General features: G+C 43.5%; 1 protein-coding gene across 2 annotated transcripts in view; it reads left to right on the forward strand.

The window, feature by feature from the left end:
• LOC111958879 (nectin-3-like protein) overlaps nt 1–15,815 on the forward strand; it is a 69,184-nt gene that overhangs the window by 49,680 nt on the left and 3,689 nt on the right. For both annotated transcript variants that reach the window (XM_023980208.2, XM_070437428.1), the window contains exons 2-6: nt 2–349; nt 8,393–8,577; nt 8,842–8,956; nt 10,401–10,518; nt 10,716–10,867. In XM_023980208.2, the coding sequence (XP_023835976.1) occupies nt 2–349; nt 8,393–8,577; nt 8,842–8,956; nt 10,401–10,518; nt 10,716–10,867 (918 nt within the window). The remainder of the gene's footprint in view (nt 1; nt 350–8,392; nt 8,578–8,841; nt 8,957–10,400; nt 10,519–10,715; nt 10,868–15,815) is intronic.

The following is a 15,815-nucleotide window of genomic DNA, read 5'->3' on the forward strand; positions in this document are numbered from 1 at the left end:
GGTGTGAGCAGTAATGAGGTGCTGGTCCCAGAGAGGGTGAGTGCTGTGCTGGGGAAGAACATTACTCTGGGCTGCAGGGTGGAGGTGGACACCAACCTCAGCCTCACCCAGAGCTCCTGGGAGCGTCGCCTGCCCTCAGGCACCATCACCCTGGCCGTCTTCAACCCCCAGTTTGGCATCTCCATCTCCCCAGACTACGCCAGGCGCCTGTCCTTCATGAACCCCTCCGTGCACGATGCCACCATCATCCTGGAAGGCGTGGGTTTTCAGGACATTGGGTCTTACACGTGTAAAGTGGCGACTTTCCCGTTGGGAAACACGCAGGCATCCATCACCGTCAATATACTCGGTACGTGGAACTCTTTAGACTGTGTCGGCCCTGGTCAAAAGTGGTGCACTATAGAGGAAGTGGGGGGACATTTGGGATGCAGCCCCAATGGGCCCTGGTCAAAAGGAGTGCTCTAAATGGGGAATAGGGTGCCATTTGGGMSACACACTCTGCATCCACCATGAAGAATACAGCACCAGCTCCATTTTACCTGAATGTCCTTCCTCAGAAAATCTTCACACTGTCCCATGAATAATCGGAGGTCAATTCAGACTTGTCCTTGATAAATATTCATACAGCTATTACTGTAGGAGCCAAATGCCTCATAGATTTACTGACTTAATATAAACAAATCCACACGTAAAGGTTCCAACTTGTCTGGAAACATTAAAGTAGCACCTTACTGAAAGTGGAAAGTGAACTTAAAGATTGTTATGCGGTCAGCATGTTTCCACCCCTATAATGGTTGATTGGATTGTGGACAGTGATGAAAGCTGCAGCCAGGCTTCATGTGTATCTCTCTTGAGGCTGAGTCCCAAATAGCACCCTATTCCCTATTTAGTTCACTGCTTTTGACTGGTGAAAGTAGGGCACAATATAGGGAGTAGGGTGCCATTTTGAGACTCGGATAACTAATTAGGGCTACATTAAGTACTGCTGTGACAGGACGCTGCCTGACTCGACTCAGTGTCTGGGCCTCCACAGCCTTCCATTAGCCCACATCTACCTTTACTCTGTCTGAGTCCCAAATGGCACTTTATTCTCTAGTGCACTCCTTTTGACCAGGACCCATGGGGAATAGTGTAATTTGGGACTGAGCCTGGGCTTCCACAGCCTTCCTTTACTGTGTTGTTGTTTATTGGGGGTGTTTTATTTCTTAACACTGTGAGTGGGTACGCTCCGCTTCTGAGAATAATCACTGTTATAAAAACCAAAAGCTCATAGCAGTAAAAAAAAAAAATGCTTCCCTTTCTTACAACGTTTTTTAGAAATCTGACGGTTGTAAGAATAAGTAGTCTGGGACAGATATTAATCTAATAAGAGGAGTGCAGTCTCCTTTCAGGTAATACNTTTCTCTCCCACCCCCTTCCTCCTAACCACACAAAAGGCACAGGGTTACTTACGTTTTAATGGTAGGAGGAGCTTTGCTACTTGAGCCTCAAGCCCCCACCTGTAAACAATGGCAAAGGAATAATACACCACCACCGAAATTCTGAAAATTAGAATTACCTTTTGTTTGGGATTTTTATTGCTGGCGAGGAAGTGAGAAACCTGCAGTTTTCTAAGAAACTGAGTTTCTGCCAAGATTTCTAAGAGTTAACAAGACAACACTTAAAAAAGCTGCATTAATGAAGATGCCAACTGATGCTACTAGGCCTGACATTGCGGCAAACTCCATAGTCTGGCCCAGCTCCACTTTCACTTTCTGAGTTATTATTATATCATCAAACCATAAGCGTTCTTCTACTCCGGCCCAGATCTCTCTGCATAGCTCACTGTTCATGACATCAATCAATCAAATGTATTTATAAAGCCCATTTTACATCAGCCAATGTCACAAAGTGCTACACAGAAACCCAGCCTAAAACCCCAAACAGCAAGCAATGCAGATATAGAAGCACACTGGCTAGGAAAAACTCCCTAGAAATGCAGGAACCTAGGAAGAAACCTAGAGAGGAACCAGCCTCTGGGGGGTGGCCAGTCCTCTTCTGGCTGTGCCGGGTGGAGATTATAACAAACGTTCACAGATGACCAGGAGCGTCAAATAATAATAATCACAGTGGGTGCAACAGGTCAGCACCTCAGGAGTAAATGTCAGTTGGCTTTTCATAGCCGATCATTCAGAGTTAGAGACAGCATGTGCGGTAGAAAGAGAGAGAATCGAAAACAGCAAGGTAGCACGTCCGGTGAACAGGTCAGGGTTCCATAGCCGCAGGCAGAACAGTTGAAACTGGAGCAGCAGCACAACCAGGTGGACTGGGGACAGCAAGGAGCCATCAGGCCAGGTAGTCCTGAGGCATGGTCCTAGGTAGGGCTCAGGTCCTCCGAGATGCATTTGATGTGGAGCAATAACATCTTCTCTTTTCAGCTGAGTCATAAAAGCTAAAGAGAACATAACCTTGCAGAAGTGCAGTGCCATTGCAAAACTTGTTCAGGGTCAAATTGTATTGTTTTATTGTTAAAAGTTGTTGCATTAGATAGTCAAAATATCCATTCTCTAGGATTTACTTGATCATCCAATGAGCCCCACAAGTGCAGTGATTGGTGATCATTGTAATTATTTTAAAGTGTACTGATTGATTGATCTGTCAAAACTGTGGAGATAATGCATGGTTTGACCACTGGCCATACAGTTCAACTGTAGTCCTGTTTGGCTCGCTTTGTCAGTTGCGCTCATAGGCCTGGGCAATATGGCCAAAATATTATATCACGTATTTAGAAGAAAAAAAATTGAACGGTAGGCCGGGAATTTGATATTTTGATGTTTTTTCAATAATAAAAGTTATACATCTGCTTTGAGTAGTGCGTGACCGTAGGGTAGCAACTAGGGCTGTGGCGGTCATGAAATTTTGTCAGCCTGTGATTGTCAAGCAAATAACTGTTGGTCTCATGGTAATTGACCCATTAATTAACATAAATACATTTAGGATCTCCTGTCTTCCACTCATAGCCTACAAGCCACCGATGTAGACCTTTGGAACATTTACATTTTTTAAAGTATAATAAATCCATGTAATATAGACTACAGCATCACAATAAATCCATTATTTATTTTAGACGGGTCTAAAGAAACATGATATGAAGAAAATAATTATAATTCCCCCCCCTCTGTGTGCCGAAGCACCTCTCACTCACATGATCGGGTCTTTCTTACAGGTTACAAGTGAAGACAGTCCAATTCTGAAATGCATATTCAAGATATTGGAAGAACTGTCCACATTTACTTTTCGTCAGCCAACAAGATGAGTAGGTCTAACGAACAGCAAAAGCACCAGCCTATGTCAATCTACTATCCCCCATAGTACAAAAGTTGACCTATTCTGTGCGAGAAATAAATATTCCAAACATAGTCTGGGACAGTTGTGGGATGCGATAGATCCCAAATGAATACAACCACTAGCATAAAAAACCCTGTTTTAAGCAGTGAGCCTGATGAAACAGATGAGAAGGCTTAGCTTAAAGTGTTGATAAACTATTAGGATATGTATTCACATTATAAGCGCAGMAATGTGCTCATGACTGTAGGCTATAAGCTTGAATGTTCCATTAGAAGGAAAACACMATTTTCACAAAGTGAACACAAATGCGATTATGCATGTAATGCTTTTATTATAAACGTGTATTTTTATGATGAAAATGATCTTTCCCAAACTTGAGACTCATGTGCTGCGTATGTGTGGCAGTTAGGCTCTACACCCAATGTAAAGCGGATTAATGTGCTTAATTTTAAGAATTTATTTGGCCGCTTTAGTTGTGATACAAACCTTATCAAAACATATAGGCCTATGGGCTAGGCTACATGAAGTGTGCGACTAGGATTTGGAAAAAGTCGCATAAAAAATCATGCGCTGTTTGCCTTAAGCTGGTCATCATTCATAATTGATCATATATCATTTGCAGGTGATAGGCTAATATTGTCACCCATCACACTATTCTTGATTTAATCTTCTCTTTACATATACTAAATAATATATGTGTGAATTTTGTTTTGATTTAGAATGGACTTTAACATTATCATGCACCTGTCTCGAAACAGGGGCAGTGGGGGAAAAATGCATGTCATCTATGCACTTAAATAGCGAATGGAGGAAGCTTTTCTCGTGGTTCATTTTCATGCCAGCCAGGTAGGCTATACTTCTGTTTTAAAGAGAAGCAATGTGCTTAATATTAGGAAGGTTGAGAAATAAATATAGTAGGCCTGGCCTATAGAAAGCTGATGGGATCCTCTTTTTAATAGAGGCCTTCACTCTGTTTTCTCACGCAATTGCATAGCCTATAGAAATGTTGTGCAACAGGAGCCAATTGGTTCTCATGAAGTGTTTGATTAGATTTTCGATTACATTTGCATTGATGTCAGAGTGATTAGAGGGACAATAGAGTGCGGAATACCAGGCAGTTAGTAAGTTTGGTAGGATACTAATGACCATCAGCAGCATCAGAACTGGGAGAAGACTAATTACCGTGACTAAATGATCACATGGAATTTGACTACCATCATGACTCGTGACCACTAGTGTGGCAGTAGTATGGTCACCGTAACAGCCCTAGTGGCAACACATACATTCTAAGTGATTGCAATGGGTCTTTTTCCGTTCTGGTTGTTTTATACTGTTCAATTCAACCCCAAATTGTATTTTTGCATTTTCATACATTTTCTGCATTTCCTGCACTCATTTGAGATAATTTCCATACTGCCACGTAGGGCTGCACGATATGGGCAAACACTCTAGGCCTTATTTTTAACCAAATGTTGCAATTGCTATTTGACTTGCGATTTAGAGCAAAACCCTTGGGTGAACTGTTGTAATCATGGAAATACAACGATTATTCTAATTATATAGTTAGAATATAATAGTGGGCACTTTGAATACAGTGTTGTTTGACATGACAATGTATAAATATGCCAGGGAGGAGTTATTGTGACAGGGTAGGAACCAAAGTGTTTATAAGCGTTTCATAGGGGACCCTATAATCTTTGGCTACATTGAACGTTTTCTCTTAGCTACTTCATGCAGCCCAAAGCAGGTGGTAAACTCCATCTAATGCAAAATAAATTGGTAACAGCTATTTGATGTAGCTAACATATTCATACTTTGCGTATTCCTTTTTGATTTAGATACTGTTACACAAACAACATGCTGATTTAGGTCTACACCACCACTAGTATTATCAGGCTGTATGTATGTATAGCTAATTACATTTGTTCTGACTCAGTACATTTATTAGCTAGCTAGCTAACTAGCGATTAGCATTAGAGGCTAACAAGATTTAGGCCCAACTTGCCAAAAAAAGACAAACTAGCTATTTGTAGATGTAAGAAACACAATCTAATAGTGTAATTATAGAACGCTAGTGGATTTATATAAAGAAGCATTGTGAAAACAGCATCGTTTTCATCAACATTGTTGCATATGCTGTATTGATTATGCAGACTGAATGCAAGTGTCTGTCTCGCATTTGAGGAACAATAAATGCACTCCTTGAGGGATGGGGCAAAGCTTGGTCTGTGTGGAAAGCGGCATGGAGAGAGAGAGCGGAGAGAGATGATTCAAGTAGCAAAGTCAAGTATGAAAATGGATGTTACACACGGCGTATCACATTTAACAAACCAAACATTCAAATACATTTTATAGAAGGTAAAGTAAAAATCTGAACCAGTCCTTGCATCAATACCGGTATATCGTAAAATATGGTATACCGTCCAGCCCTAGGTAGGCTCATCAGAGCCTATAGGAGCCGGGCAATGGGACGGGGCCGACACGGCTCCCACTGCCTGCTCTCTGCCTGTCTGACGTAAAGTCATTATCCTCTGCACTCGATGAGATAAAACTGACCCACCTCCCTCCCCGACAGCCTCTTCAAATTAGCACGTCCCCCTAATTTTGTTACACTGGAGGGAAGGGGATAGGGGTGTGGGCTATGGTGTGCCAGGATGCCCCCCTAACAGAACAGAGCTTCTGTGCACGCTCAGTCGGGGGGGGGGGATATATTTTTAGAAGAGGGAGTCTCTGGGGTGTGGTTCCACTGTGAGGAGGGGTATGGCAGATGTCTGGGGGCGATGGCCTTGTCTGGAGGATCTGTGTGTGTGTGCCACGCTGTCACTGTAACAGGAAGTCCAGCAGCTGTTAGTGCCCTGCCCTCTGCGGGGAGAGGAGGCAGAGAAGGATACCACGGACAGAGAGAGAGAGGGGAAGGAGAAATGGACATGGCAAAGAGAGAGCAGGGTGGGGGAGGTTCAGTAGCCTGACAACTCACTCTAAATTCTTCTGCTGCTCTGTCGTTCGCTACATACTTTAGTCTGAGACTGCCGTCATTGAAGTTGTTTGAGGTGATGAGTGGCACGAGGGGCTTTGTACAAAACAAAGTYGTCTCTAACCAATCTGAGTATCAAAGACAATGTCAATTTTTAAACCACCGCTTTACCCACGTGTGTTCTGGCTYTGGACCAACCCATTGGTTTCTGGACCAATCAAACTCCCCCAAATGTGTTCACATTCAGTGAAGGGTTGGGGAAGTCTCAGATCCAGATTCATTGCAGAGAAGAAACTAACGTCAGAGGGTGTGGCATAGCGTTTGGCTGAAGCAAGGTGTCTGGGTAGCCAGGCAATAGATTCAGATGAGTAATGATGGAAAAGAAAGGCAGCCTGGCTGCTCCCTGAATCATAGATTTAACCACTAGAGCCAATTTGTGAAGTGGAGTAGCGCTTTCCAGCCTCTCTCCCTCACCTTCCTTCTCCTGAACCTGTGGAATTGCACTATTGCAATTCCACAAATACACAACATGCGTAGCATCAATTTAGCAAAACATTTAATTACACATTATTCAAACAGATTGTTGCATGGACGCCTTTAGTCCTAGCGTATTTACTTCACACAAAGTCGCCATAAATTCAAAGTGCACACATAATTGACACTGCCGGACTGCACACGCAACAAAAATACAGGAAACACCTACAGTATAGACTATCCAAGAACGTGTCTCTTTGAGCAGTCATTGTGACTCTTCAGACAGTCTATACACAGATAGGCCTATACACAATTCACTACATGGGTATCTCTGTCACAGACATGAAGTCTGTTAACAATTCAGAGAGGCATGAGGAAAATGTTGTCTTCTCCTGTCCTAGAGCCTAGGTTATTGAGGAACATGATAACGCTCATAATTTATGAACAGCCTGTTTCGCAATTCACAACGTCATTGGCGATCAAAGATAGTTACTCTATCATTACTAAATATCATCAGTTTAATTTGCTCTTATTTGGAGAGAACTTTGTCATAGTGACCATATCTTGGTTTTAAACACTTTAAATGGGCACTTCCAATTTTTGCGGTATTTCCCGGGACTCTCGGGATAAATATACATTTTTCCCGGTATTGAAGCTTAGTAGGAAATATTAATCCCTAGTGAAACCCCTACTGGCTGTCAGCGTTGACAGTTAGTGATTATGAGAGGTGTCTAATATTTAGTATGTCTGTCGGTGCACTAGAACAGTTCAAGTAGTGCTTTGTGGAACAGGTCGAGTGCTATGTCACAGCGGTCACTTTCCTTTCACGTGGATATAAAGCACTGAATAGCAGCACACATTAACAGCAACCCACCTCCCCAGCTCAGGACAGGACACCACACAATGAAACAGAGACACACAACAGCACTGAGTATTATGTCTGACATTGGTCTGTGTTAAACTGTTTTCCAGGTCATTATGAACCATATTAGCAAGCCATGAGTAGTAGGAGCAGTTTGAAAGTACAGCATTTACAACACAAAATCCATTGTTTTGGTTTAGGAGGAAGGGAATGGAGTTCAAACAGCTTGATGGAGATGCTCCAAAAGTCACTCTAATAGAGATGTCTTGGTCGATGCTGCACAATAATATTGCTTTCACAAACATCTCTCRCAAACATCTCCACCACAATAACAATAAAAATAGTTGAGTTCCCTCCAAAGTGCTGCTATAGTATCAGATTGCTTGGCTCATCAATGTTTAATAGATATCTGTGAAATGCAGGAAATCAATCTGTGTCTGGCAGCAGCGTGTGTGTACCGTGGCCACTTCCTCCTGTCTGTCCACATCTCCGTCCCTGTTTTATGTTGCACATTATTTATTAATCTTCATATACAAAATATCAATACTCATTTTGTAATCTATTCTCCATTCTGTTTTGTTACCTCTCTGCATGCCCTTCTCTCTCTCTCGCTTGTTTTCTTTCTCTCCTTCTGTCTCGCTGTCTCCTCTCCGTCTCTCGCTCATTTTTTTTGTCTGTATGTATATTGTCAATGCTGCGAAATGAATTGCAACATTGGGAACATTCTAGTGTTCTCATCTCTCTCTTTCCCTTAGTGGAGCCCAAGGTCTATGTCTCTGCCGGTTCAATGGCCCTGGTGGATGGTGGTAATGAGTCGGTGGTGGCCACCTGCATAGCGGAGCGCGGCCGGCCTGCAGCTGAGGTGTCCTGGGAGACTGAGCTGTTTGGCCGCTCTGAGGTCCAGACGCAGGACGAGCCCAACGGCACCTATACCACCCAGGTACAAACAGAACAGAGCTCCTGCTTTGACAACACACCACAGTACCGACATATTGTGTTCCAAATGTCAGCCTATTTCCTATATAGTGCACTACTTTTGACAAAGACCAGTTTTGCCCTTGGGCTCTAGGCAAAAGCGAAATATATAGGGAATAGGGTTCCATTTGAGAGAGATCATGAAGCAGGTATGCAGAGCTCACACTAACACTCTTTAAATATGCTTAAATATTTACACGTCTAACAACATGTCGCCTCCACCACCCAGGTGCGCTATGTGTTGGAGCCACGGAGACACTCCCAGGGCCACACCCTCACCTGCGTGGTGCGCCACCCGGCCCTGCAGACTGAGTTCAGGATACCCTACGTGCTCAATGTGCAGTGTGAGTGTTGGGGTGGACCAGGTCATACAGGACAGCAGAGCAGTAGGGTCATTGAAATAGAACAACTAGATCAGCTTTTTCATGGTTTGTATATGGAGATGGGTGCCACCATTACAAGGAGAGGGCTAGCTAGCTATCTTTGTGTTCTGTTTGAGAGTGGTTGCTGTGCTGATAGGTGGGCTTTATGGTTGAGGATTTGTTTTGTCTCAGTTGTCTGTCAGTGACAGCTGCTGCTCATGTTGTTTCAGCATGTTCTCTCTGACTACATAAACATTTAGACAACTGCCACATGTATCAGTGAAGTGATGCTGTCTGTATCTGATCTATAACCTATCATATTGATAGCCTGATTTACAGTACAGTTTGCACAGWGAACGGACCGACTCCCTGTCTTCCCTCTTTTGCTCATAAAAGGGCCATTAAGGAGTAATCTTCATTTTATAATCTTTGATGCATGCTTCCTTGGCAAGCTGAACTGGTGAATAGTGGGTAGTATCTATTTTGGACTATGTGAGTGCAGGCTAATGAAGGCGTTGTATGAAATATTGATCAAGCCTCAGCAGCAGCAGGTGGAAGAGAGGTGGGGGGAGGTGGGGGCAGAAGGGTGGAGATGCAGAAAGCCGAGGTTAGGAAGAGAAAGGCTTTGTAGCTCAATAAATCGTGTCAAATGCAGAGGCAGGGGATTTTAAGTGCCAAAGAAGCACAATTTCACCATGAACAGAGTGCAAAGGTCAACATGACACACTGATAACGTYTTGTTCCCTGCCTGGCCGTGTACTGTAATACGTTTTGCCTGCTCACTCTCCAGAGAAATCAAAAAGGGGAAATTGGATACCAGAGTCATTGTTTACAGTTATTACAGTACAGCCAGTGGTATCTGTAATACCTCTGGTAGTGTCTGGTTGTGAGCTGCTGGAGAGAGTGGATTATTACCCCTATATCTCTACGCTCTGACCTGTCTGAGGTAGGCTGTGTCTGTGTCTGTCTGTCTCTCTCTCTCTCTCTCTCATGCATTGTTTGTTTTCTAGGTTTCACACAGCCAACAAAACCTCTGTGCAGTAGAATTCTTCAATTCTGCTTTTTCATTTTGATTATCACTTGTTTTGTTCGTATATTGCTTGCTTTTTCCTCCTGGGGGGAAAGCTCATTTGTCATCACTGTACTGCTAGAGGTCACATTGGCCATTGTGTAGAATGCACAATGCACTCTAGGGTATTTTATTTTTTAAATGAATCTCCTGTTTTGTATAGAAAGAATATTGTGTTATTAAAGGATCCTGATCATAGTGTATCTTGTACAATAGGCCTATATGGTATGTACCCTAGTCTACTTTATTACAAAGTAGCTACAGTAAGTAACAAATAATAATAATAATAAAGAATAATAGGATTGTAGAATAAAGAATCAAAGCATTATTTTCATAGATATTGTGCTTCTTTTCCAGTTGCTCCTGAGGTGACGGTGGTAGGATATGATCAGAACTGGTTTGTTGGTCAGGAGAATGTGAAGTTGGACTGTGGAGCCAAAGCAAACCCACCTGCCCACCACTTCTCCTGGACCAGGTCAGGGTCCTCTAGCTAGCAGCTTACCCACCCACTACACCCCACAACATGCTATACACAAACCGCATCACAAATAGCACCCCATTGGTCAATAGTAGTGCTCTATAATGGGAACTACTACTGTGATCATTGCTGGCTAGTAATATCCAGATAATGTTTGTATCGCTGTGTTTGTATATGATCTCCTTTCTTTACAGGTTGGATGGGCCGATGCCTGACGGTGTGGATATAGTGAACAACACTTTTAGTTTCACTCGTCCTCTGGAGAGAAATGACTCTGGACTGTACAGGTGTGAGGTGTACAACGACATCGGTCCACGCAGTCATGACATTCACGTCTGGATACAAGGTGAGAGAGAATGGCCTTCGTTAAACCTTTCAAACAGAGTTCTCCCACCATGACACCAGAGGAGAAAATAGCAGCATAAACACACACTATCAGCACCAAAGGTTCAAACTGTTGTAGTTATGACAACATTAGATATCTGTGATAAGAGAGGTAGTGTTTCACGCTGTTTGTTTTTGGGAACACAGTATGCACTAATATGCAACAATATGCCTGCTTGTCAATGGGACCACAGTGTGCAGACATTTAGCCCTTTTTTTGTTTATCTTGTTTGTTGTCCAAGGTTATTTGTCAGGGTTGGACACAATGCATTACACACAGATACAGTAACAGACGCTAGTATATTCCCTCCTCATGAAATAGGATGTGTGCTCCCATGCTCTGCTGTAAGAGCTGCATGGAGTTTCCGTTCACTCATCGAGAGATTACTAATTATATTTACTTTAATTTAATACACATTAATTAATGTCTGACTCGCTAAACAGACAGAGGATTTCCCCCCCCAAAGCTCTCGAAACATAGTTTTTATAAATTTGGCCTCACTTGGCTACGGTACTGGGCTGTTCTGCTGCAAGCGAACACTGCTTGGAGAACACACAGCCAGCAGCTTCCCCATCCCCCTCCTCTCCCTCCTCTCGTCTCCCTCTCGTCCTCTCTTTACGTTTGGCTCCTCTATTATTCTTTAGGTATGGAGCATGAGAACTGTGCTGCCCATTTGCCTCTTTCTTCTAATCTATAGCCAAACATAATGACTGCTACTCTTAGACACATTCTTCCAAGGCACACGATCTCTCTGGTTTCTCACTGAGAGCGGGAGAGCAGGCTGGAGGAGCCTCAAACTAAAGCAGGCGGTCAAAATCAAATTGTATTGGTCACATACACATAGTTAACAGATGTTAATGTGAGTGTAGCGAAATGCTTGTGCTTCTAGTGCCGACAGTGCAGTAATATCTAACAAGTCCACAACTACCTAATACACACAAATCTAAAGGGATGGAATAAGAATATGTACATATAAATATATGGATGAGCGATGACCGAGCGGCATAGGCAAGATGCAATAAGATACACTATATACATATGAGATGAGTAATGTAAGAAATGTAAACATTATTAAAGTGGCATTATTTAAAGTGACTAGTGATCCATTATTAAAGTGGCCAATGATTTGAGTCTGTATGTAGGCAGCAGCCTCTCTGTGTTAGTGATGGCTGTAACAGTCTGATGGCCTTGAGATAGAAGCTGTTTTTCAGTCTCTCGGTCCCAGCTTTGATGCACCTGTACTGACCTCGCCTTCCGGATGGTAGCAGGGTGAACAGGCAGTGGCTCGGGTGGTTGTTGTTCTTGATGATCTTTTTGGCCTTCCTGTGACATCGGGTGCTGTAGGTGTCCTGGAGGGCAGGTTGACTTGAAGTTGTGAAGTTCCTTTAGGGTCGTCGTGGTATCTGCTTGAGGGGGGATATACACGGCTGTGACAATAACCAACGAGAATTCTCTAGGGAGATAATATGGGCGGCATTTGATTGTAAGGAATTCTAGGTCAGGTGAACAAAAAGACTTGAGTTCCTGTATGTTGTTATGATTACACCACGCTCCATCTGTGAGTAGGCCTGGTTCGGACTGGAGTCCCGCTCACTCGAAAACTAAGAGTGCTCCCCAAATTATACCATATTCGCTATATAGTGCACTACTTTTGACCCAAAGCCCTATGGACCTCGGTCAAAACTAGTGCACTATAAAGGTAATAGGGTGCCATTTTGGACGTGGTCTAAAGCTTGCTTGACACGCTGTCCAGGAAGGACTTGCACTGAGCAATTATCTAGCCTCTCCAAGCCAACAACATGGAGGAGTCCGGCATATGCCTCTTCTCTCACTTTAAGCTCCTGTGGACATGGATGCATCTAGGCCTAAGCCACAGTAGCAGGCAGGCAGGCAGAGCATGTTGTATCATCCCCCGCCCTTCTCCTTCTTGGCTGTCTCAGATACACTGTGATGTTTTCACAGTGCCCTGCATGGCGCTGCAAATGTTTCTCCCCACCAGCAGCATCTCATTGTTTGTGTCCCAAATGGCACCCTATTCCCTATACAGTGCACCACCTTTGACCGTGGAAGGTGTACAGTGCATTCGAAAGTATTCAGACCATTTGACTTTTTCCACATTTTGTTATGTTACAGCTTAAATCGTTTTTTTCCTCATCAATATACACACAATACCCCATAATGACAAAGGAAAAACAGGTTTTTAGACATTTTTACAAATGTATTAAAAATAAACTTAAATAACACATTTACATAAGTAGACCCTTTACTCAGTATTTTGTTGAAGCACCTTTGGCAGAGATTACAGCCTCGATTCTTCGTGGGTATGACGCTACAAGCTTGGCATAACTGTATTTGAGGAGTTTCTCCCCTTCTCTGCAGATCCACTCAATCTCTGAGAGGTTGGATGGGGAGCGTCAATGCACAGCTATTTTCAGGTCTCTCCAGAGATGTTCGATTGGGTTTAAGTCCGGGCTCTGGCTGGGCCACTCAAGGACATCCAGAGACTTGTCCCAAAGCCACTCCTGCGTTGTCTTGGCTGTGTGCTTAGGGTCGTTGTCCTGTTGGAAGGTGAACCTTCGGCCAAGTCTGAGGTCCTGAACGCTCTAGAACAGGTTTTCATCAATGATTTCTCTGTACATTGCTCCGTTCATCTTTCCCTAGATCCTGACTAGTCTCCCAGTCCCTGCCGCTGAAAAACATCCCAACAGCATGATGCTGCCACCACCATGCTTCACCGTAGGGATGGTGCCAGGTTTCCTCCAGATGTGATGCTTGGCATTCAGGCCAAAGAGTTCAATCTTGGTTTAATCAGACCAGAGAATCTTGTTTCTCATGGTCTGAGAGTCTTTAAGGTGCCTTTTGGCAAACTCCAAGCGGGCTGTCATGTGCCTTTTACTGAGGAGTGGCTTCCGTCTGGAAGTGCTGCAGAGATGGTTGTCCTTCTGGAAGGTTTCCTCATCTCCACAGAGGAACTCTGGAGCTCTGTCATTATGACTATCGGGTTCTTGGTCACCTCCCTGACCAAGGCCCTTCTCCCCCTATTGCTCAATTTGGCTGGGCGGCCAGCTCTAGGAAGAGTCTTGGTGGTTCCAAACTTCTTCCATATAAGAATGGACGCGACTGTGTTCTTGGGGACCTTCTATGCTGCAGACATTTTTCTGTACCCTTCCCCAGATCTGTGTCTCGACGCTCTATAGACAATTCCTTCGACCTCATGGCTTGGTTTTTGCTCTGACATCCACTGTCAACTGTGGGACCTTGTAAAGACAGGTGTGTGCCTTTCCAAATCATGTCCAATCAATTGAATTTACCACAGGTGGACTCCAATCAAGTTGAAGAAACATCTCAAGGATGATCAATGGAAACAGGATGCACCTCAGCTCAATTTCGAGTCTCATAGCAAGGTGTCTGAATACTTAAGTAAATAAGGTATTTCAGTTTTTATTTGTAATAATTTTGCAAAAATGTCTAAACCTGTTTTCGCTTTGTCCTTATGAGGTATTATGTGTAGATTTATGAGTTTTTTTAAAAATGTAAATACATTTTAGAAGGCTTTAACGTAACAAAATATGGAAAAAGTCAAGGAGTCTGAATACTTTCCGAATGCACTGTATATTGTGCCTATTGGAGCCTATATTGTGCTCAGTGCTCCCCATCATACACCATGTCCCTCTCTAGCTACCAGGATGAGGTGGCACTGCAGTGGATAGCTGCTGTCTTACGGGCTCCTCACCAATTCTGCTATTTTGTGTGTTTTTTTATGTAAACTCTTTTGTACATAATATTTTCGCCATCATTTCCTATGACCTCGTACCCCTACACATCGACTCTGTAATGGTACCCTGTGTATATAGCCAAGTTATCGTTACTCATTCTGTATTTATTCCTCGTATTATTGTTTTTCTATTATCTATTTTTCCTCTCTGAATTGTTGGGAAGGACCCATAAGTAAGCATTTCACTGTTGTTTACAAAGCATGTGAAAAATTACATTTGATTTGATATGAGGAGGTCCAGCCCTGGAGGTTGGGCGTGCTTGTCTTAAGGCTAAGGAGGAGGCGTTATATATCAGCTCACTGACCTTGAGCTGCCTCTCCCCTCCCCCTTCTCCCCCCTTTACATTATCACTGGTCCCTTAGTCACTGCTTTATAATTGCAGGTTAGTTAGATTCTCACTCAGTCAGGTAAATTGCAGCCATGAAGGCTATGCTTGCTGCCATCCTGGTTGCATTTGATCAGTCGTAGCTAAGACTCCAGTGTTAAGGGGAGATAGAAAGCAGTCCTAGTGCAGCTTAGACTCCAGTGTTAAGGGGAGATAGAAAGCAGTCCTAGTGCAGCTTAGACTCCAGTGTTAAGGGGAGATAGAAAGCAGTCCTAGTGCAGCTTAGACTCCAGTGTTAATTGGAGATACAATGAGGTCCTAGTGCAGCTTTCAGTGTGTCTTTGTAGTCAGGCTCTTCATGTGTCTCTAGAGATACAGGGAAGTCAATATTCAGACACAGTAATCCTCTCTCTGGCTCTGTCTCTCTGTCTGTCTCTCTTTGTCTGTCTCTGTGTCTCTCTTGTCTGTCTTCTCTGGCTCTGGGTGTCATCACAGTAACTAGCCACTGAAGGACAAATCAGAGGCAGGAACCTCGCATCGATCACACACTGCTTCATCTTCTCACATGACTTCCCAGAGAGAGGGGAAGAACAAATCACACGCATGCACACGTGCGCACACACACACACACACACACACAGTCGTCTTCCCCTCTTAAATCCCCATTTTCTCTTTACTTTCCACCAGAGTCACTCACTCCTTTACAGAGTCATTCACTCCTTTACAGAGCCCCGAGTCACTCACTCCTTTACAGAGCCCCGAGTCACTCACTCCTTTACAGAGCCCCGAGTCACTCACTCCTTTACAG

This window comes from Salvelinus sp. IW2-2015, linkage group LG4p (assembly GCF_002910315.2).
Source record: "Salvelinus sp. IW2-2015 linkage group LG4p, ASM291031v2, whole genome shotgun sequence".
Taxonomy (NCBI): domain Eukaryota; kingdom Metazoa; phylum Chordata; class Actinopteri; order Salmoniformes; family Salmonidae; genus Salvelinus; species Salvelinus sp. IW2-2015.